The sequence below is a fragment of the Genypterus blacodes genome, unplaced genomic scaffold (assembly GCF_046128005.1).
Source record: "Genypterus blacodes isolate CSIRO-AG114 ecotype Tasmania unplaced genomic scaffold, CSIRO-AGI_Gbla_v1 ptg000094l_1, whole genome shotgun sequence".
Taxonomy (NCBI): domain Eukaryota; kingdom Metazoa; phylum Chordata; class Actinopteri; order Ophidiiformes; family Ophidiidae; genus Genypterus; species Genypterus blacodes.
Window position 1 is genome coordinate 1,309,187 of NW_027466898.1, and position 24,809 is coordinate 1,333,995.

The 24,809-nt window shown below is 40.6% G+C and overlaps 1 protein-coding gene across 1 annotated transcript; it reads right to left on the reverse strand.

Annotated features, from left to right (window-relative positions):
* Nucleotides 1-820: 820 nt before the first annotated feature.
* lhfpl4a (LHFPL tetraspan subfamily member 4a) lies at nucleotides 821-18,422 on the reverse strand. Its single transcript, XM_076159327.1, has 4 exons — nucleotides 18,014-18,422; nucleotides 3,660-3,896; nucleotides 1,016-1,032; nucleotides 821-874 (listed from the first exon to the last, which is right to left on the reverse strand). Exons 1-4 carry the CDS (start codon nucleotides 18,420-18,422, stop codon nucleotides 821-823), a joined length of 717 nt encoding a protein of 238 aa, XP_076015442.1.
* Nucleotides 18,423-24,809: the final 6,387 nt, after the last annotated feature.

Consider the following 24,809-nt stretch of genomic DNA (forward strand, 5'->3'; position numbering starts at 1 on the left):
AGGAATACTGAAACCAAGGGTAGAAATACTACTTGAATGCATTAGAGTCAGATGAGGTTTTGTTGTCAGCTGTTTGTCAGCAGTAATGCTATTTACATTGTTCAGTATGTACAGTAGAGATTCTCCCAGAGATGTTAAGTTCTGTAAAGCTGCAATGGGGGTACCTCCTTTATAATCATCACATTTGAAGTCCTTAGATGAAGAGCCATACAAGTCCCTGTTGAATAGTTTTGAATGTATAATGTACTTGCCACTGTGTTGAGAGTCTCGACTCTATCACTGTGGTAGGAGTGCCAATGTTCTTGAAGATACACAACCTCTGCTTTCCAAAGCTATGGATGCACACAACACACAAACTCAAAGTCTTTAAATAACATTTTAAATAAATTGAAAAATCATAATAGGCATATGGTTATTCATCTTAAGGGTTGAATTTCTCACACAAGTCAAGACTTTAAATACAATATCTTTTTTAAATAAAGGTATTTCTTGAGAAAGTCAGGTGTTAAATTCACTGTACAGCCTTGTAGATTTCTTTTGTTTTCAAAATATAGTTTATCCCAGTGTGGTTCTTTTCATTTTTTTGTTGTTTTTTGTTTATGTTATCGAATGCTATACACTAGGTGTCTGCATTGAGATTGGGGTGATATCCTGATCATTGGAGAGAAGAGGAGAGAAGAAGAGGACAAGAGAGAGAGAGAGATGGAGAAGAGGAGAGGAGAAAAGAGAGAAGAGAAGAGAAGAGAAGAGAAGAGAAGAGAAGAGAAGAGAAGAGAAGAGAAGAGAAGAGAAGAGAACTTGTCCAGTGCCATCATCGCCCTCAGTGAAGACGCTGCACTCCGTATCTCGGCTCCCTTCTATCCCGAACTTCAATCTGCAGAAAACATGTACGATTTTTACAGTTAGGGAAGGAATGAATTACAAGTCACAACTCTTCATTAACAATAGAGCACAATATTGAGCAAGCATGTTCCTTAAGCATTAAATGCCTTTGAAATGTATTAAGTCAACTTACCCTTGACACAGCAAAATCTGCAAGGGCAAAAAGAACACAAATGTTGGTATATGAACTGTGAAGCAACATCAGAAATATTGGTGCAAAATAAAACAAATATGCTTAAGTATCAACGAGATCAGTGGTTACGATTGAAAGTAAGGCTTTGATTGGTTAGCTTATCTAATTATGTCCATTTTTCATGCAGTTCTTTCATTGTAAATTGTGTGCTACTGCTGTCAAAACTGGTCATATATGAATCTCTCATTTCATCTGTTATCCTTATTACTGCCCTACTTTACTAGCAAATATTTCCCTTCAATTTTTCACCTTTGTCAGTTTGTTATGGGTCAAACTTTCTGACTTTGCTCATTGCCCACAAACTCTTAATTGTCATCATCAACAGAAAGCAAACCTTATGATGTGATAAAGATGTTTCCCCAACTTTGTACAGCGCCCTCTACAGCCACAAAAGCATTTATGTTTTAACATACTGAAAAGAACATTGGAGTAATTAGAGCATGGAGCGTTCCATTATGATTGTGTCCCTCATTTGAATATGATTTGAAAATTGTATTCAAATGATATATTGGACAAATGATTGTAATACAGGATACATTCTTTGTAATATTAGAGAAAGTTCTTATCATCTTTTTCTATCTCCATCTTTGCAGGCAAACTCTTGGGCATTAGAACAGTAAATGCTTTCGTGCACTGGCTGTAGGTGAGGTCACAGTATTGTGGGTAAGATGAAGAAGCTAAAAGGACATTTGTTATGGAAAAACAGAAACAATAAAGACATTAGACACACAAACAATGATGCATTAGATGCGTTGAATGTGTAAAATCTCTGAGACCGTCAGTGAGGTTAATCAGATAAGAACAGAAAGATACACCCACACTCTGGAATATCTCCAGTTACCATGGAAACCATCATAGAGATAGACTGTCAGAGCAGTGAGACATCTTATGTCACAATTCGTTGTCCCTCGACACTCTTTTTATCTCTTCCTCCCTCCTTTACTATTAGGTTCTATCTTTATCTCTCTTAACCTCTCTCTCTCTCTCTCTCTCTCTCTCTCTCTCTCTCTCTCTCTCTCTTTCTGTCTGTCTAGTATTTGTGTATCTGTCCTGACTCTGTCATGTCAGATCTCATCCATACTGTCTCTTTCTCACTCTCTCCATTTCTTTGGCTACTGTTGTACTTTGACAATAGAGTCAAATCAAAGATAAACTTTTAGTGTAATGCACAGTTTGCACCGTTTACTCCCGTCCCTCTATCCTTTTATCACCTTTCCTCGCCTCTCCACCATCCTACTCTTCTCCCTTTCCCTTTTCATACAGCTGAAACGATGCAACTGAACTGATCTGATGCAACATATTGCAAACTGTCAGAAACACTCTGGAGGACTCCCTCCCACTCTCACATGCAGCACTGGAAGCAGTTTGCCTGGAATTTCACAGATCAGGTTAAAGTGCATTCACCTCTGAATTGTGCAAATATTGATCTAAATTGAGCAAATATTGATCACCTGATTTGTATTTTAGATAGAATAGAATATAAAAAGTTATTCTTAAACTTTTTTTGTTGCCAGATGGTGAAAATTGTTGACTTCATTTTCAAGTTTGAGTTTATTGCTCATGGGGAGGACGATTCAGCATGCAGTCAGACTGTAGAGGGTACTGTGCAAAGACAGAGATGTTTCCATCCAACATTTGTCATGCAAGTTCTGACGTGTCAAAATTAGCAAAGAAAAACAGTACGCTCGCTTGTAGTGGAAAAACTGAGTGATGTCATTTGACATCCCAGCTGTTTCCCTTCTGGATGTAGCTGCAACAAGAAAATATAAGAAACAGGCGACAGTGGACTGAAGATGAAATCAAAACTTTTCTGAATGTCATATGTGATGATAAACAAACCAAAGAAAGCACAATATTAGACGGAAAACAGAAGCAGAATTCCAGCATTTACCAAAGCTGCTCTGTTTGGCTTTGCACAGCACCTTCTACAGCCTTTACACTGACACTTACCAAACAACTGACTTTGATGACTATAATCAGTCGTGCCCCTTTAATTTACAGGGGAAACCCCTCAAATGGACATTTGACCACCTACCTTTTGGAATAGGGCTTACAGTATGTATATGTACAGAATGCTAGGATTAATTTATCAACAACTTATTCACAATTGCCACCTGGATGTGTGTATTGCTGTAATAAAGGAACTCTTTCCAATGACTAAACTTACTTACTTCAGACTTGTGAAGTGAAGTGAAGCATGCATGACTGTGATTTCAGATCGAAATCTTAACTTTTCATACATTTCCTTAACCTGGTTACCTGAGGAATTATAACTGAGCAGCAATAAGTCTTTTAATAGGCAATTAATTAATTCCTTAGTAAGTTATGTCGTGTTTTTTTCAGAATGCAGTAATATATCGAGTGCAAATATGCATTACCTCTGGAGTGATTTGATCTGTTCTTTGTCCTTTATACCCAAAGGACAAAGAAAAAAGGGAAAAAGGGGAAAAAAAAGGGAAATTCATCTCAGCTGGCCAATGGCGAATTTTGTAATAAGGCCAACGTATTGAAAATATCATCAAAACTGTAATATTTAGGCTACTACTCCGTTTTAAGACACCGAGTTCATATGGTCCTTTGTTACCTTTGTTATCTGTCTGCAGGTCATCCAGATAGAAGTCCGTCTGCCGGTTGCCCAGGACAAAGGCCAGGAAGGAGAGGATGAGGGCATCCAGAATGCCCATAATGGCCAGCATATAGGCCCAGCGTACAGAGCAGTCACCTAGGGAATATTTCCCCGCCTGCTCCCCGCACATGTCCCGGATCACCTCGGCATCCCATCCATCAGGGAAGATCATGCAACCCAGCACCAGGCACACTCCTGCAGGAGAACATAGAGGAGGAAGAAGAGGAGGTGAGAAACAAGGTCATAGAAAATAAAGTTGGGGATTGTTGAGAGGGATATACGTATGTGCATTTAAGACAGATTCTTAGACAGTTTAACATATAACAGCTTTACTTTCTTGGAAGAAAATGGGACTCTATGATGCAACATATGCACACAAAGGCTCAGATACACACCAACAAATCCACCTGAAGGAGATTCATATATGGGTACATGCAGTTTTGATGCTACCACAAAAACGGCAATCTATACTTTGCACCTCTGCTCGTTCATCAAAGTGAACATCACTAGGGAGCTGATTGTGCCGTATTTCCTCACTCAGCAGCTCTGTTTAAATAGCATTCAGCCGGTGCCTAAAGGGGCTATAAGTAAAGCAATGGGGTCTGCTGGGAGATGGCAAACATTGGCAGACGTCACACCCAATCTGCATTCAAGACCATACACTGCATTCTCCACGGGCAACAACGTTTGTGATACACATGGAAAGTCACTCATTTAGCAAACTCTGTGATGATTATGCTTTAGTCCAATACATGATTAAAAGATGCAACGCCTGAACCTCAAATGGTGTGTGTGTCTGTGTGAAATACCTATTCTTCAGACTTCCGTGTTCTTTTGGGACTCTTATTTGTTATGATCCACTTCTACTCTGCCTTGCAGCAGCAACACTGTGTACACTAATTGAATTTTATGTTGCTTAGTGTAAAATCGTTTTACTCTGGTGCTGCATTCAAGTACAGTTTTAAGCATTCAACTTTCTGCTGTTTAGAAGAAACTAGAGCACCCTTAGTCCACTGCATTGATCATGTTCATCATCTACTACTACTACTAATAATAATAATAATCACAATAATAATAGACCATTCTGTGTAAAGATGTTGCATCTCTAAAATTATTTCTTTTCAGTAGTTTTTGTTGACTTGAACTTTTCTAATTTCTTTTTTTGTTTCTCCAATTTATGATTCACAGAAGTCTCATTCTTTTCAATGAATGTGTTTATTTATTACTCTTATTCCCTTATTTGTGACATTGATCAAAACATTGAAAGGGGACATTAGGTTTATTTGACAGTGTAAAATATAAAATATTACAGGGAATTTATGGAAAACATTGTTAAAGCTGCTAAATTCAAGGTTCACATCTATAGAAATGCACCCAATAAGAGAAGATAAGTCCTTTACTTCATGTTGACTTCAATGTGTGATGCACCAGATGACATCACACCAGTGATGTACAAGAATAGCAAGAGGGTATCTGGACAGATTGCGTCTTGTTGGGACTGGCCAATCAGATTGGCTTTCAGGTAGCCAGATCTCAAATGACCCAAATTTTAATTTTGGAGTTTCACTGCAGTGGTAATCCTAAACCATTCCAGAGGTTATTGTGTGTGTGGTATCTGAAGCAGATGTGTCTAAGTTACTGAATTAAAGTGAAGACCATTAGTCATATGTTTGAACTCTGTCACATTAGTGCTTCCCTCTGAAGACCTTCTATCTAACCTATTAAACATCCATCACTTGAAAATGGTGGGTGGTGAACTCGAAGCGGCAATACACAAGCGAGGATATGAGATTAGTCACCGCCTCTGTGTGTAAAGCAGAACACCATGCAACTACGAGGAGTCTTATTTCAAGCTGCGACACACTCTGTTTGAAATTTGTGACCGCTCCTTCTGACAAAATGATTGCAGACATAATGAGCGAATATAATGAGATCGAGTTTAATGAATATAATACAGTAAGTAATGAAAGAATGGAAGAGCAATGGAAGCAATCATCATGGGAAATCATCATGTTTATGGCTCTTTTTATGACCTTTGCATGCAAGATATTAACACAGAGGAAAAATGATCAAATGAACTGAGTAATGAGCATCAGGTATCATGTTTTATGGGTTTTTGATGAATGTGTCTGCTTCTAGCAAGAGACTAAGAAGTTATTGAATGTGGGCTTTTTAAAAACAGGGTTACGATGCCACTTTGATAGATGGGAAATTGATAACACTGACGAGCCACATATGGTGGCCACTTATCTGGAATTATACCACGTTGTGACATTTGTGAACTACTTCAGATCGCAGTTGAACTGATTGATGGCTTGTTTGTGAGTGTGCTGGGACTCTGGGTTGCTCTGGTTAACAGGTTTGGTAAACAGTCTATGTACATGTGAAAACACTTAGTCACAAAATAAATTCACTCAAGAACTGTGCTGCAGTGCAATTGACTTGTGTTGTATCGGTATTTAACTTGAGCTTTTCAATTTTCAGACTAATGAGGATTTGAGGGATTCCATTGAAATGATCACTTAGTCTCTGACTTTGTTCAACACGTTGTGTAAAACGCCATTACAGTCTAATTTACAGAAAGTTGTAAATCACTGCACTGGGATTTGAATACCTAATTTGAATATTGCTTTCTTTTTTCTATATAAAAATCTTCTTTTGTAATGTGAAATTACACTAGTTGGATTTCCTATTGACCTGAATTTTGCAGTTAAAGTTGCAAACTGGAGGGAAAGAAACCCTGACATATTGCATAAAAAAAAGGTTTTCACACTATCTTGAGGTAGATTTTGTGGTAAGGTGATAAAGAGGTCAATCCCCAAATTATAAAGAAAATAGATCATCAATCAATGGTGACCTCGTCCTAGGACACCATGACTAGTGGAAGAGGAGACAGAGATTTTCTTGAATTTAATCAGATGAAAATAAGTTACAGCCAAGAATCTTTTAAGAGTTTTGAGTGGGAATGTGGTGAACAGCCAATTCTCTCTTTACAGCCCAAGCATTATGTAATGATTATTAATTCCCGAGAGCTACTCTATCGCAGAAAGACATCTAACAGGACAGGAAAACCAAGCCTTATTTCCGAACATCATTTCCTTAAAGCTGCCAATTCACATCTGAATTTGTCTATTTGTTTAAAAAATTGCTTGCATTTGGTGCAAAACAGGATGACTTCTAACTGCAGTGGCACAAACATGGTGTCACCGTGCTCTCTTCTGTTCTCTAACCACCTTGTGGCCACCAGTGAGCTAAAAATAACTCCCACCTCCCTGCAAACCCACGAAAAAGCTCTTTGAAGTTGCTGGGGGTTTTCCTCTCCCTCCCTCCCTCCCTCCCTCCCTCCCTCCGCCTCCTCTCCGAATACTGCATTCTGTACTTGCAAGGGGGGGAAAAAAACTTCAAAGGCAGCAGGCGGAGAGGGATCGAACACAGAGGGAGGACAGGAGGGGGAAGAAAGGTAAGGAGAGCTGAGGAGGATGAATGAAGGAAGGAGTATCAGTTTGTTTCTTCACTTTTCCTCACCTCTCACCTTGATCGCTTCATTTCGTTTGACGGAACGCCAACTGTCACAGCAAATCAAACTACTGAAGACGTTTTGAAAATGTGGCGCCAGGCCACTTCGTGTTCCAACCACTTCAAAATAGGACTTATTTATAGAATGAAATGATATTTCTAAGATCATTATGTAACAACTTCTCATACGCACAAGTCTACACAGCCAAAAAAAGTTATATAATGCTTCTAATAATATCACGATGATGCCAAATATACTTTAAGAGTGTGTGAGGTGTCAGCTGTGGTGTTACTCCAGTTTGCCTCTGTGTGTTTAATGTGTACACACACACACCTCGCTATCTAAACTCCACGGACACTAATCATATTGTGTATGTATGAGTCATACACACGGACACATATGTGCACACACTGCTTAATGATGCATCCACACACACATTTAAATGACCTTGACTCAGTAGTATTCAAATAAGGTCCCAGTGTTGCTGCTGTGACAAATGAGAGGGAGAACTGTGGTTCAAAAGCAAAAAAAAGATTAATTCATGCCAGTGGTGACGTCATAATTGTGTTTGCTTGTAACATGACCAAGCTGATACTATGAAAAAATGAAAACAAATAATCTGAGTAAAATGGTTATTAAGTATCTTGAATCTTTTTGGATTTTCTTTTTTCTCTTCATATGTCGTCATAGTGCACAATTTGTGTCAGTGATTGCCAGTTGTGATTTGCTCCATCATCGCTGTTGTGTTCTTTCTTTCTTTAAAATGCCGCGCTTCCCCACTCAGCTCTTACAGCCAAACACATGCAATGTCGAAGGCCAACACAGAGCAGCAGAGTGGAAAGGTGTGAACATGAGTGCATTAAGAGATCAGCATGTCCTGTGTGTAATGTAATAAAGCTATATGAGGTCTGCTCCTCCCTCTGCCGCCGTGCGTTGACCTTGGCCCGCTGTCCTCCATCTATCTAATGGACGGCCTCGTGACTGATAGACGGAGCTTTTATCGGAGTCAGGATGGACTGTGAGTGTGTGTTTGTCGCTGAGAGGGCACTTTACACACAAGCTTTGCATTCCTCCTCTTTATTTCTTTTTTTAGAATCTTTTTCCTTAATTCAGTCATTCTGTGTAATTTTACTTCAGATTTTTTGGTACAAATATAGTTGAATCATGGCCAGGCCCAATAGCTGTCTTTGAAGGTGACATCCAATTATCTGCCCAGTCTACAATTATACCATCGGACAGCTGGATGGATCTCTGGATGCCTGAATTGAAAAAATATAAATATATTTTTAAATATTTTATTTTGAAATTGAACACATAAAACAAAATCAGATCCAGACACAAACAAAAACCAAAAATAATAATAAAATAAAATAAAATCATATCCCGAACCCTAGATCAAGACAAGAAGACCTACTTAGGATGGGAAAAATAGAAAAGGTAAAAATGTGACTTCATAGCAGCAATGCTCATAGATTGTACATAAGTCAATTTCTTAAACTGACATTTTGAGAGAAAGATCTCAGATCATGGACTCATTTTGTGCATGTCTATATAAAAGTTAACTAAGTTTCAATTCTGGTGATTTTGATAGGAAAAAGCTTATTTTGAGCAAAACTGGCAAAATGTTTTTGTTCAGTCCAACCACCCACATTCTGACATGTCAACAGAGCTGTGCAGTGTGAGTTGAAAATACATCAATCACTTAGTGTTTGTCTGGCTTTACTTCGCCACTTTTCTAGGCCAGTCTGGGGTTTTGACCCTCTATGCAATCGTTCTCTTTTTTTCTCTCTCCTATACTGTCTGTCTGTCTTGCTGATGTCCATGTCTCTTACTGGCCCATGGAGGACGTTTCAGGCATGTGCCCTGAATTTGGAGAGAGGACTGCTTAGCATACAGAGGCTTACCAATAACCACACAATGTATCACCACATGAGTCCAAGCTTAATTTTTCACAGTAAGACGTGAAGCAGTTTTATGATATAGTCAGAGATCAGAGAGCGCTCCCCTCTGGCAATCCATCTAATTCATCATTAGAGGCAGAGTCTCTCACTGAACCAGGGCAGATAGTGAAACGACACTGCACTCAGTCTAATGACAGGGGCTCTTCTTTTGTTTTACCTCCTCAACATGTAGATTCCCTTTGTGTGTTGGCAATGTCTTCTTTCATAACCAAACTAAAATTCCAGGGGTTGCACGGAAGCTTGCAGCTAAACTATAAATATTTATGATCAAAGTTAAATTTAACTATCAAACAAGTTTTTATTCCTTTTAGCAATTTGAAGTGCATGCATCCGTTTAAAAATTTAGAGGGCATTTTGAAATTTACCTTTGAAAAATACGATGGATTTCTTGTTTTAGAACGTGAAAAGGGGCTTTAAATGGACTGTATCTTGTTTTCACTCAGTGTGCACAGCAGTGTTCCAGCAAATGATGTGGATGCAGCTTTCTCAGAGTAACAGAACTAGATCATGCAATTACAAATCAGTTGATTCAGGCATGTTGACGTCTATGGGCAGATTGTCATCATACTGAAATTACACAGCATTCAATATTCTGGGAATTCCGTCCTTTTCTGCGTCAGGTCAGATGAGCCATTGGATAATTGACTTCATGCTAATGGAGTGTGTAGTTTTGTATTGTATCATCATTCGAATTCATCATCTATTATTATGTAAAGACTTCACATTTTGGCAGTGCCTGGTCATATTATTCACAGGATTGTATCAGTGATAAGTTGCTGTTCACTGATGTTCACACATATTTCCCACAAAACAACTCAACATAACACACTGGTATGGGAAATATTCCCAGAGGAATTTCCCTGTCATTGGAAGAAGCTCAAACAAATACCTCAAATCTAATGTGTGAATAGCTATTTCATTTAATGGACCATAGGGAACACTAATATCATTATGTTAAAGAGGAAATGATGTATCAATCTGTCATCACATTTGTTGTTATGATCACTATTAGATTGATTCCTCTTCTTGTAAGCTTGATATGCAGCATAGAGAGAAGAGTGAAGCCTATTGAAGTACAGGTGAGTACAGAGACGGTTAAACACAGATGAAGACCAAACTGCACAAAGCATTCATGTAGAGCACAATACAGAGGGAATTTCCCCCTCTTCTGTCTCGCTCATTTTTATTATGCTGTATGTGACGTTGCTTCGGGGGCCTCTCTCTCTCTATTGCTCATCCACACACACACACACACACACACACACACACTGATCAACAATGTTCAGAAGGGTCAAAGAAATCCATTATTTAGTTCTCTGGATATTTTTAGAGAAACACCCCGGTGACTTTGGAATTATTTATTAAGCGCTTGATAATTAAAACATGTACGTTTGGTTGGGAAAAGCCGTCCGGAAATCTCAGAGAGGGAGGGGGGGAGAGAGATAGAGTGAGGGAGAAAAGTAGAGAGAGAGAGAGAGAGAGAGGGAAAGAGGGAGAGAGAAAGGCAGGGATATCCCCAGGGGAAACTCTCTCTCTCTCTGTAGTTCTATATTTAACTCGTCCGCTGCACCATCTATTCAGCTCCAACTGGAAGCACACGCATATATGTATATGCAATGGCACAACACGTATGCACATGTGTCAACGCACCAACACACACTCATACATGCACGCAGCGTTAACACATTTACTACTGCTGCAAAAACGTAGAAACCACTCTGGTTAATAATTCAGCTCTCAGACCATCATATACACATTTACTCTGTCTTACATGCTCACGTGAACATATGTGTGTGTGTGTTTGCATGGTTACAACACACATACACAGTGTGCATGTCATAAACATGCACACACTCATTCATTTGCTTTTGCACTCCCTGCCTCCCTCTCTCTCTCTCTCTCTCTCTCTCTCTCTCTCTCTCTCTCTCTCTCTCTCTCTCTCTCTCTCTCTCTCACACACACACACTCTCTCTTTCTATTGTTTTCTCACTGCATTAAGCCACATGCACACTTGACAAAGATCAAAGAACAAAGCAAATGTGTGAGGCACAGAGGGACGTTAAAGGGATTCACCCCTTGGTTGCTTGCCTGTGTTTGTGAAAGAGGCAGAGAGAGAGAGAGAGAGAGAGAGAGAGAGATAGAAAGAGACTGCAAAGGATGAGGAAGAGGGGGACTGCCTCCAGTGCTGGTTCGATAAAAGCAACAGAAGAGGCTGCCTACGTTCTGGTGACCAGCAGGGGGCCCCATAACAAGGATTTATTTATGTTATGCTGATTATGACCCCAATACAAATACAAATAACATACCACATGATTTACCTGAAATAATTAAATTGGTGGTTTGATTTCTAATATTTGATTGATATTCGTATATTATTTTGGAGTGCGGATTTTATTTCAGTTTCCTTGAGATAATGTTGCTGAATGCAGACGGGGTGATGGCGTTGGGGTGGAAAGTAAGTGGTGATTATTCAAATCTACTCAAGGCCTCTAAAATACAAGGGACCTCCTGACTAGAACTCACAAAATAGCAGCTGCTCTACTACAACAAGAACTTGGAAATTAAGAATATTGCATCTTAGGTCATAGGTGAGTGAGTATCCATAATAAAATAGTGCTGCATTATGTGTGTGATGAAGCCTATTCTGTCTAGAATATTTAGAAAATGTGTTAAATTTGACAGCATCTTAAGAACATCAAAAAGAATGTATTATTCGGTTGAGGCAAGTCATGGTTAAATGTGTTGATGCCTTTGAACACCCAACTAATTAAATGTCAAGAAGCGCGAGCGTGTAAAAGAGTAACCGGTTAAACGTTAGTGAACCTTTGTAATTTCAGCCCTTTCAACTTCTATTAAGCTTCAAATGACAGCCAGCTACCCCTGACATTTCAGATATCATTCCTTGGTACAGTCAGTATTAATTTTTCCTCCAAGCTGTTCAGGCCCTGAGGCAGCAAAGAACCCCCCCCCCATATCCATGCTGCTCCCTCTGCCAGGCTTCTCAGTTGGGATGAGGTTTGTGGTGTCGGTGTGCCTTGCATTCCTCTCCTCCACACTCTTTGTCCCAAAGGCTTTGCAGTACAACCAGGTGCATATTGTGAATCCTGCGACATGTCGCAATATTTTCATTGGAGAGTTGTGGTTTCCCCTGTGGTGTTATTCCAACAAAATATTCTGAATATATCTGCACACTCTCATATTTGGTAGGGGCGCAACACAAATGCCCCTCCATTTATGACTATGTGTGTCCCTACAGCTCTTACTCTAAGGTGCCCTTTCATGCAGCAGGGTGCCTCTACAAGCCACACCTACAAATGTGTAGTCATGGAACAAGACAACTGGTCTAAATTAGGAGTTTTTGAATAGCCAGCTGGACTAAGATGTGTCTTTCAGGCTAAAAGTGCATTGATTTCATGTTTTCATGTTCGATTATAATTTCAAATCTAAGCAGTCTCAAAGCAATGCGCTTGTCTTAATCGAAAACCAATTTGGAAATCTGCTTTGTTAGCCCTGTAAATAAACAAAATTAAGATCACCTGGAATTGCTAATCAAAGCTTCGAATCCCAATTTTATGGGATTTATGATGGCTGAGCTACTGACCCAACCGCTGAGATTACGTTTACTTTGGCGTCTACAGCAGCAGAATATATTTAAATGCCTGGGATATTTATTCATAAACGTCTCCACAATCACACTTGCTCAGATGCTCACAAGGTCCTTTACAGACACGTGCACACACACACGCGCGCACACACACACACACACACACACACACACACACACACACACACACACACACACACACACACACACACACACACACACACACGCCCCATGAGCAACCAGGCACTGACAGGTCGTTTGTCCCGGGACAGTTTCTCTCCTGTGTCATGGCCCGTGTCCTGCTTAGTTCTATTTAATATTGCAACAGACAGGGTCAGACATGAACGAGGGATGGAGGCAAGAGCTAATGGAGGAAAGGAGGCATCACCAGGCTGGAAAGGCGACTGGGCCACTGACAGCAACTCGTTTTTCCAGCAAGCACGGACTTCAGAGATGGAAGAGAGTAAAGATGGAAAGGTACAGGGAGAGGAAATGATGATTTATATGGCAAAGCTACAGACAAACAGCAAACCTCTTCCTTCAGTAAGATGCAAAAAAACAAGGAAGTTAAAACTCAAGCTGTCCCAGTTTTTCCTCAAGAGGCTCAAATTAAAGAAAAGGTGCAACAAGCGAAACTGTCCACAGCCCTCATGTACATTTGGGAAATCCAGCCTTCGTCTTCCTCTTTTTGTCCAAAGAAAAATGCTGCTTGGTCCAGTGTTAAGTACAAAATGACCACATTATTCACTTTCCCATGGTGGTGTGACATAACTGGGGGAAAATTGGAGCAAAGTTACCTATTAGCAGCAGTTGGTGGTTGACTAATGGCCTGGTATAGCCCACTTTAGCTGGATGTTGTCTGTATCTTACACTGCTACCCCCGTTATTACCTAGTTTAAGCCTCCAGCATAACAATTTATCACACATTGGCTCAGTTTTCATCAACTTGTTGTCGACTGTAGCTTTGTTGCTGCTGTCTCTCCTTAAATCCAGCTTTCGCACTGCAGGACTTCCACATCAATTCAGCAGCAGAACAGCAGCCACGTAAAAATATGATAAACCATAGATACTTTTATTCGTAGAAAGTGGATTTTCTTTTGTCTATTCTGCAGACTGAGTTGGGTTTAAAGGGGGATTCCAGTGATTTTATACGGTCAGCTCAGGTCATTGTTTTGCAGGATCACTGTTCAGGAGCTTCCATGTTAGATGTTGGAGAGGAGAAAATATTCCCATACAACCATGCCGTTGATTTTCCCTCATTCATGAATGTTACTGGCCTCTTTAAGCATTTGTCTTGACAGAGGCGTTACTACTGTATTTCCTCATTTGCATGCTGGGTAAGCTATTCACAACTCACTGCAGTGTGAAAAAAGAAAAACTTGTTTTGCAGTTCCGTTGAAAATTTCCCTGCTTTGAAATCTGAGAGAAAAGGATTGTTTTGGTGTTTTTGGTTGGGATCTGTTTCACAATATGAAAATCTGGGTGCTGGTTTAAACTGTATTTGTCACATTTGGTGTTAGTGATCACGAAACATGATAATCACTTAATCAGCTTATTTAGAGCGGGTTCTGATCTGATCTCCTCACATTCAAGTGGCAAAGCACCTCCTGTTCACGCTTTAACCTCTGCACTCTGTCACACACAGCACACACACTCCCCATGTGCCAGGACTCCCTGTGGTGTCTGCTTGCTCTTATACCGGAACGATTAAGCCTGTGTGTAAAACATGCCGCAGGTCATTAACATGCCCATTTTCACTGGCTACCCCTGATGTCATGCAAGTAATTTTTCCATACTTTTCTGCCATAAATACACAGAGAAAGAGTTGTTTTTACTTGTTTTTACTGAATGATGCCCCAAAAGACCATTAAACTGAAAGAGTAAATCATTCCTTCCTTATGTCCTGTAGCTTTGCCAGCATGTAAACAGTAGTAAGCTTTTATCAGGTCACTATTGGCTCATTTGGCCTCAGTAGTAACTGCTCCTGCTTCATTAATAAGAGTTATGATATTCCAGTCCTACTCAAGTGCATTAACCTTGGACACTTCAGCATACATAATGGCCACATTTGGCCCATTTTCAGCACCTGAATGCCAAAACACAGTGTGTCAGTGCTGTGCCAAGAGGCCGGCACTGCAAGGCTCTGACTTACATGCTATGCTTTTTCTCCTCACGCAAAATGTATTTAACCTGTATTTAACCTGTATCTAACCTGTATTCAACCTGTGTTGAATCAATTAGGAATGAATATATCTCAGAAAATTATGACCATCCTCATCCTCATCCTCTTCATCATCACCATCATCATTATCATCATTGTTCTCAAAATAAAAGTTTGGAGAATAAACATTGTCAGAAATGTAGTAATTTGATGCGTGTTATTTGATTTCAGAGCATTTATGTTTGGTGTTGTAAATGGCCTTGGAAAACACAAGCCTCCCAGAATTCTGAGAAAGTTGTTTTTTCCTATGTAAACATGCAAACTTCACTTTATTCATTTTCATTGAGTGAACAGTTCTGTTTTTTTTTTTTTCCTTTATTCCAGCAGCACACAGGCAGGCCATCATGATCAGGGCCCCAGCAGCTCCCTAATTGTCATTCTTGGTCCATCTGGCCTAAATTTAGGCCATCTTTGGTTCAAATTGGCCCTTACTGTATTTGCTGTGGTACATTCTGTCACTGTGCGGTGCCAGGAGACCTGCTGCTGCACCCAGCAGGGCAGAGTGGATGATTAAACGATCATCTCCAAGGTGGTGAACACCATTAGGCTGTCTGCCAAACCTATTAGAGAAGTCACCTCTACAGCATCATACACACCCCTGGAAGGACAGTAGAATCTTCAGAAGTTTCGTTAACACAAAATAGAGGTAATGCCTATCTTAAAACGTGAATAAAATGTTTTATGACAGCTTGTTGTTTGCTTAGGTGGAAAGAGTAACAAGAACATCCTTGTATAGTGGCAGCAGTTTTCTCTACTTTGATTTAAGAAATGTACCATAAACATCCACTTGCAGATGCACAAATACCTCATCTAAACTGTTCTGAGAGTACAGCAAGATTTACACAAACAAGAGCTTTAACTTCCTATAAGAAAATACAGAAGGAGCTACTAATATACAAAATAGTTCATCATTCATTGAACGTTACAATGTGATCTGTGAATTAAAATGTACTTCTTCCAATTACAAGTATGTCAGAACACCAACTACCTCCCTACTTAATAGGAGGGTGCTGGTATTGATAGCTGAGAGGGAGCTGAGGTGTTTCAGCAGAGTCATCACATTCACAATGATTTTGCAACATTTATGAACAGCAATGCATCATTCTTCTCAACATCTATGTGCTCAGCAATGGAGGCAAACCCTCACACTGACAAGATTTGAGATTAGTGTGTTCTTCCAGGGATTCAGACTCTCAACAGTGTTTCGCTTGGCTCGATTTCTGCCAACTCAGGAAGATCCACGCGAGAGTAAAATCTGTGGCGCTGCTATTCTGTCTAATTCACAATGATTGTAGATGCACCAAAATCCCTTCGCTACACTTGGCAGAGCAGAGGACAGAGTGGGCAAATGGGGATGAGAAAAAGAACAATACAGAAAGAAAGAAAAAGTGCTGATCCGCCCCACCCCCCAAGCCCTCCCTCACACTCAGTGTGCTGACTGTTTCAGTTCAGAAACGGACGCCCACGCTATTCTGCCTGGCCTATTTATCACATTGATCAGCTTATAAAGAAAACAGATATACACAGGAGGCTTGTGAGATGTGTGCATTATGAGAGACACTAAGATTGTCAGCACCTTTTGCAAGCTGCAAAGGACACTCTTACATGTCTGGTAAACGTGGCTATCTGACTCATTTGGCCTGTGTGGGTGAGACTGTTCTGTCCTCCCTTTTCTAATTAAGCAGAATAATCTTCCATTTTGGGACAGAGCAAAGAGAGCGATGGTTATTGAAAAATGAACACACTTGAAGACAATATTCCTGTGTAGGTTCTGTCTTTATCTTGTAGGAAGCATTCATAATAAACATCATGATTAAACCATAGATGAAAAGAGTAGAAGATGTGACTGACTAACTACTATCCGAACCGAACTGTGCGGTGTTATTGTAATTGAACAACCACGTGTCCTTAAACTTGTGATTCCCTCCCTCTCCCCCTTACTGAAGCTACTAACTGGCCAGTGAAGGCAGCAGGTGCCATGTCCTCAGTATGTGTAACACTAAATCATTTCTACAAACTGTAATCTCTTCACAAACAGCAATCCAGAATAATAAAAACAATGAAACAGAAAGCAAAAGCAGCCCTATGTCGGGTCGTTGTTGCAGCAGACCTCCGCTGCTTTAGTCTGTATGATCTGAAAGGGGTAGATGAATATAAAATGCATTTCATCTGCATAAACCTACGAGCCTTCTGCTTTCTTTGGAGAAGCGGTGGTGTATCCCTGGAATACTGATGTTAACAGGATATGTCCATGTCTTATTGCTTTCAATGCATTTCAACAGCATGACTAATTGCTTCCGCTGTCTCAACGTAGAGTTGTGCTGTTGCAGAAGTGGTAAATCTGTACAATGCTCTTAATTAACTGTAACAAGACAAGGCCTATAACTTTAGACTACAGCATATTGATTTCAGTACAGACAAACAGACAGCACAGCTTTATACAAATGCTTTTAAAACACAGGAGCTAGAAACTGATATTCAAACAACATTCCCCTGAAATCATTCATAGCTGACATTAACACCAACTACAACACCCAACACATAAATCCTTTGCGGGTTTAAACAAATCCCTGTGTTTTTTACACATGTTTTTGTAAAATTGGCAACTGGGCAGCATGGCTCTCTATCTGTCTTATGTTCCTGTGCTGATTTTGATGGAAATGCATCTGAAATTATGTCAAACTTGTCTATGCAGCAATGACAGGTGGGAATGCTGAACTTCAACTACATATATGAATACATAAGGCACACTAAATGAATTCAGACCCGTGGACGTAGCATATATCGATGTTTGTTGTCTTGCAAATCCGAAATGAATGGATTGATTGGTGGGTTTTACCTGAGTAGGGCCTGGACGAAGCTGTACACACTATGTATGTTTGCCTGCAAGACAGGTATGGAGCTTCTACTATAAATGGCACCACGAGTACATACACACACACACACACACACACACACACACACACACACACACACACACACACACACACACACATATGCAGTACCTACCGCACAACAGCTGCATCCAGGCGCAGGTCTTGTAAACGGTGGAGGTGTTGCAGAAGAAGAAGAGGGCCATGCAGGCGATGCAGCTGAGTGTCAGCACCATGGAGAGCAGCACAAAGACCGAGGCCGCCTTGAAGGCTCCGGACGGTATTGAGCTGAAGTCAGAGAAGCTGCCCACGCAGGTGAACTCCCGGCTGGGCGACGGCCCCGTGCCCACGCAGTGGTGGAAGAGGCCGAAGTAGCCGGCCTGCGGCGTGTTGACGCTGTCGCCGATCCAGTACGGCTGGATGAACACCACCACGTTGACGATGGCGAAGCAGATGGTGAATATCGCCCACAGAACGCCGATGGCGCGGGAGTTGCGCATGTAATTGTCATGGTAGATCTTGGAGGCTTCTTGGGAAGGCAACATGTTTGGTCGTTTTTGTGTGTTCCACCCCCGTTCCCCTCCTCTTTATAATCAAGAAAATATATGATCTTCAAAGAAATCACAGCCACCTAACCAACACGGTCACACTCCGGCTTTTGTCTTTTTTAGGTTCTATAAATCAAAGCTTTCATGTGTGTAAAAAAACAAAACAGCCAATATTCCCCCCGCTTTGGCTGATGCTGATGATGTGTCTGTTACAGGCTATTACACGGGCCTACATAACCATATAGGGTCAAAAATGTAACATGTAAATATTGATATGACACCACATCACTATACATGATAGAACTGATGAGGAGATGCTACATTGAAGCGATACAAATCAAAAGCCCGTATACTTCAATCACTAATGAATAAATGACCAATACCAGTGATGCCACATTGCTGTCTAAGGCTCCTTGGGGTTACACCAGAAAGGAAATAAAAACAAATCCCATCAAAATAGGATTATCACAGTCGTCGGGCGTGGGGGGTCGGGGAGGGGTGAGGGAGGGGGGGACAGGGGGGGCAGGGGGGTTAAAGCTGTTTCTCCCTCTCATCCATCAGTGCGACGCTCTATACCTTAATAATAACGACGATCCGTGATATCAGCCGCGTCTTGTTGCCTGTATAGCGCCAGCGGTCGGACCCCGTTTTTTTTTACCTTCCCAGGCATCCGCGGGGTTCTCCCCTTCCTCTATCTCGGTTTTAATGGAGACGTCCACGCAGCGTGTGGAAATCAAACCGGTGGTGGGGGGTGAAAGACCAGAGAGCAGCTTCCAGCCGAGCCCTTTGTCAAATTTCAACAGTCCTCTCTCGTAAATCCGAGATCCTCCACCGCCTCGACTCCATTATCATCATGGTTTTTGTTGTAGCTTATATCCAGTGTGTCTCCCTCTCTCTCTCTCTCTCTCTCTCTCTCTCTCTCTCGCTCTCCCTCTCTCTCTCTCTCTCTCTCTCTCTCTCTCTCTCTCTCTCTCTCTCTCTCTCTCTCTCTCTCTCGCCCCCCCCTCTCTCTCTCTCTCTCTCTCTCTCTCTCTCCCTCTCTCTCTCTCTCTCTCTCTGCGCGTACCCCCGGAAGATGCTGATGTTGTACTGATGACAACGATTGAGCGCGTTCACGTACGCGGGCACAGCAGCATCACCACCTCCACCTCCACCACCAGCAAGAGGAGGAGGAGGAGGAGGGAGAATAATTTGCATCAAAGCGCGTCACCGCCTGTGTTCACCTCCAATTTGAAATGAGACACAACACATTTCTTTCCCATTTGAATGGATCGTGAGCATAATGAACTTTCACTGGATGAACATTTTGTTCCACTGTTGGAGGATTTCTGTTGGAGGATTTCTGCGAAAATCTTGAGTAAGTTTAAGGGGAAAAAAATAGGAAAATCAGAAGAAGTTGGATGGTGCACAATTACTCATGTTTACACACAATTTACAATCAATGGTGAAGTAAACAATCTGATGAACTGGATCTGATAAAGAATTGAGCTCAGACATGAATTGCATTGTGTGAAACATGTATGTGTGTAGCATGTATATGTATACAAAACTGCATGAAAATGTAAAAAGCATGTATTTGGAAGTGGAATTTCTCAACTCTGAGACAATAAAGGTATTCTTTCTTTCCTTAGTATCAAGCTATCTGGTCATAAGTAACTTAATAAGTCTAAATCTAATACCAGCTTTATTTTCATTACGTAAGGAATTACATGCTACACTAATAAATACTTTCTAATAAAATGTGCATACAGACTTGTTGTAGGTGTATGTAAAGTTGAACAAATGTTTGGATGAGTAGATTGTGGAGAGTGGCGAGATGTATTCCCCTCTGTATTCCTCATATAGATGAACAAAATGAATTGTTGCAGCCTTTCTGGACCACAATCAGCTCAAATTTCCCAACATGGAACATGTCACAATAAGAAACTTTAAAAACAAAATTGCCTTCTATTTAGAAGTCAAAAGTAAATTTTCAAATTAATACAAAAGTGAGTTGGAGGCTACAGCTGACTTCAACAGAAGAGGAAAACTCTGTGCCAACTTCACAATAGGCTGTCCCTCCCCAGACCCTTTAAAGACTCCACTTATGTCTGGAAGCGAAGTCACCAGAGGCCACAGCGTCGGTTTGTGCACCAAGCGTGTTTTGGACAATGAAGACCACAGAAGAGCAAAGGAAGAATACAAAACAAACCCCCTCTAATGGTACAGAATCAGTTTGGTTTTAGCTTAACTAACTCCTCTTGTAGTGGTTGTAATTGCAACGCAGCCTGTGGTGACCAAACGCAGTGTACAAAACAGTGTCCACTTCTTTATTCACATGTTGCCTTTGCTATTACAGGCTTCACGCTCTGTCCATTAAAAGCTCGGCTACTCTGGGGAGAGATACATCTGCCCTCCAGATAGCATGTTCATGTAAAACTAGGCCAAGACAAGATGCTCTGTGATCGAGTGTTCCGTGTTTTTTAGAGGTAGAACTGCAAGTCGATGGTTGCACAAGATATTTACTACAAATCGTTTTAGCAATTATTTTCTATTCAAACACAATCAACAGGCATGAGTGGCCTTGGGTGATTTTCCTCTAATGGCTCATGTTTTTCTTCCTCCACATTCTGCAGGATCAACACTGGTTCAATCAATAATATGATTTGTTCATTCATTCAGTCACATCTCTCTTCATAATGTATGTAGCACATCCGGATCCTGTCCAAACAACATGTATGTCTACCACCCTCTTCCACATCAGCACTCAGACTCTCTCTTCATCCCCCAAGGCCTACTGTCATCCGCTTGCAGCAGCAGAGGAGTTGACAAGCTGCGTACGTATATGTGTGTTTTCTGAACGTGCATGTGCCTTTCCCTGTCCCCCACATGTGCAAAATAAGCTTGCATGTGTGACGGCGTTGTGTGCAAGCTTGTGTGTTAAAATTGGCAGTGTGAGAGGACGGGGATGCAGTGTGACTGTGTAGTGAGGACGTGTCACCAGTGGAATAAAATGGACTTGTACACAACTGGGGTCCGACTCTTGAGGGAGGAGAGGAGAGGTGTGTGCAAAGAGAGAGTGCAAGAGACAGAGAGAGAGAGAGAGAGAGAGAGAAGGACCAAGAGACCTTTGTTTGGTTGTTTCACTGTAAATGCCTGCATGAGAATGTGTGTACGTGCTGTTGTTGATTTAAGGACAATATGTCAGCTTCATGAATAGGAAGTGTGTGTGTGTGTGTGTGTGTGTGTGTGTGTGTGTGTGTGTATACTCGTGCCTCTACCACTTCTAATCATATTCAAGTAATACTGTATCATACCGATGCAGCCGGCATACTGGCTGACCGCTGCAGCTTGTCTTAGGTTGCCATCTAGCAGAGATAGAAAGAATTGCGTGTGTAATAGTCAACAACACTTGTCACTTCTCTTTCTTTAGTTTGTGTGATGAAAAGTACAAATTAAGATCCTGGATAAATCATATATCTTCTTCGTTGATTAGTTAGGAATATTTGATTGTATTTGAATGTACTGATACTTGAACAGTATGACTATTTGCATTGCAGTATGTCAAACATCACATTATTGCCTGTATCCATAGAACTATTTTGCCTACAGCCTCTTTTCATTGCAATGACAGTGGTAATAGATATCTATTATGGTTATTTTGGTATGTTTGTTTGGTTATGTGTCCCCATTTTAAACATTACAATAATCTTAAACCAACATCTCTAAGAAATAATTGAGTTGCAACACTATACTTTAAACACTAGAGGAGAGCATTTCATCAAACCTGTTTCAGTGAGAGTAAAGACTGTTCCAACATAGATCCAGCCATTGATCTATCCATACATCCATCCATATAGTACTAGTATGTTTTCCCGGGAGCTGGATTGTATCTCAGCAATCATTGCGTGAGAGGAAAGAGACAACCTGGACAAATAACCTGTCTATCACTGGATTAACTCACACACACAATCAAGGATGAAGTCACTCACCGACAGCTTGGTAGAGTTTCCAGATCACCTAACCCACCGGAGTGCCAGGAAACTCCACACATTGATTTCCAATACAGATTTTCAGCCCAGTGAAGCATGAACTTGTACCCTTCAGGATGATTCTACATGCATATTACTCTGCTCCAAAGTGTCACTGAGCTCGTTAAAATAAAAGGGGAAAATTGACATTTGGATATTCAGCTCCAAAGTATCTTTCAGTGTTAATGAGTAGGGTGACATTTATTTGGGGTTGAAAAGTGTTGATTAAATTGCTCGAGTGCTCATGCATGGATATTGCTCTGGAGGACGGCTGGTCAGGACTCTCCAAAGTGCTAAATTAACTCTAATGAAGGTAAATTGATGTGGCATTGTGCTGTATTTCACACTCTCACCATTAAAATAGCGCTGGGGATCTTGCTGTATATTTCTCACTACCCTGGTTTAAATGTGAGGCAGTGACAAGAACGCATGAATAATAGCTCAGGGATTCTGGGTTGATTGACATGCTGTCTTTAATTAAGTAATGACCACAATGGGAAAATACTGCACTATTTTGTATAAGTCCCATATTCACAATTCTACTTCAGTAAAAATAGATGCACTGTACATAAGCAGTCAACGTGTCTAATTAGTGATGAGCTGGTAAATATCAATGCATCAGGAATTATCATCATTTCAAACTCAAAACAAGAAGTAAGATATAATGTATTATAAGCAAATGATTATAGTGATATAAGCCTATTCCACAATAATCACCAGCTGACAAACATGGTGGTATGGTGGTATAATTAAAGTTGTTGCCACAGTTACTGAATGCCACAATTTACCAAATAGAAGTTTGTAACCACAGGTGTTTTGAGTGAAGTAATGGAACATGTGGAATGAATTAATAAGGGATACAAAGTGTTGTATTCCTTTGGATTTTGCAGGGCTTTCTGGTAAGAGACTTTATGCACTATGAATGATAAAATATACAGCAATATTTTGAGTTTATTGTCATGTAGAATGCAAACTGTCTATCAAATATGCTGTCACATCATTTTCAAAGGCATACAGCTATCAACTGAGCTGGAAAACTGCTTGAGGGAATTGGAAATGACAACATTCTTCAAGCAGGGACACACAAACACACACTAAAGCCCTTGACATTTAATTCATCTCCAAAATATCTGTAACTTGTACTAACTTTGGGTTTTTAATGAGGGTTTCTGCTCTGATTCTTGGTTTTACACTCGTACCTTCGTGCTTTGGCTGTAGCCCCCGTGTGTGTGTGTGTGTGTGTGTGTGTGTGTTCACTTTCACACAAATGACTCAGAGAAGCATAAAATTAAATAGCCACCAAAGGGTATTGTATCTACACATGCTGTCTTTTCTTTAATTCATTTTCCACTGCATGCATTTGATTGCTTTCACCAGTGTGTCACAGTCCTATATTATCGACTTCATTTCAGACTCTGTGCCTTGTTTCTTTTACTGTAATTTATGTATTTGTGGGTTGACATGCATATTTGTGTGTGTTTGTGGGTAGATATGAATATTTGATCTCTGAAGAGTCTAATTCAGCCCCTCTCAGATGTGCTTATCACACCCTAATCAGAGAGAATTGCGAACATGGCATAACTGATCTCCAAAGGGACACAGCCACATGCAGCTCTGCAAAATCTCCAACAAAGAGCTGAAATGAACACCAAGAAACGTCTAATTTGCTACGGGGAATTAAAATGTTTGAGGAGACTTCCAAAGAAAGTTAGTCGGGACTAATGAACATCTGCTCAGGAATCTTACAGTTATCAGGTCACACGTCTTTCATTTTAATGCGCACAGCTTAGTTCTCTGTCATGTTAGCAGCTTCTGTGTAGTATGGCATGAAATATGATCGAATATTATGAAATAAGAACATTATTTGAATGTGCATGTCATGTAAATAATTTTAAAGATGTAATACAAGATTTATTGTTGCTTTTAAAGACAAAACATGGCTTTGAATAGCTATTTAAAAGCTATTTCTCTGTCTATAAATCCTCCCCTCCATGGTGCAGGTGCCCTGATCTGACCGGTAACAAGGTCTGGATGCTTCTCTCCCACTCCAGCTCCACCAATCATGCTCTTACTCACAACAAAGCTGCTGGACCGAAGAGCTGCTGGGGAATGAATCTGGGTTGCTGCTGTTTTAACGGAAACTTCTAGAACAGCACTCTAAGTGGCTCACCACACACTCCATGTAATGGACTTAGTTCAAGAACCAGTAAAAACCCATTGAGTGGAAAAAATTATAAATTATTCAACAAACCGAGGGCAGTTTCTCATGATTCTGGAGCTGCATCAAACATATTTTGGAGTTCCTCCGTGCTCTTTCTTGGTTCTAGTCATTCAGCAGTGAACAGCAGATGAGAGCTGAAGCAGGTTTTTTTCT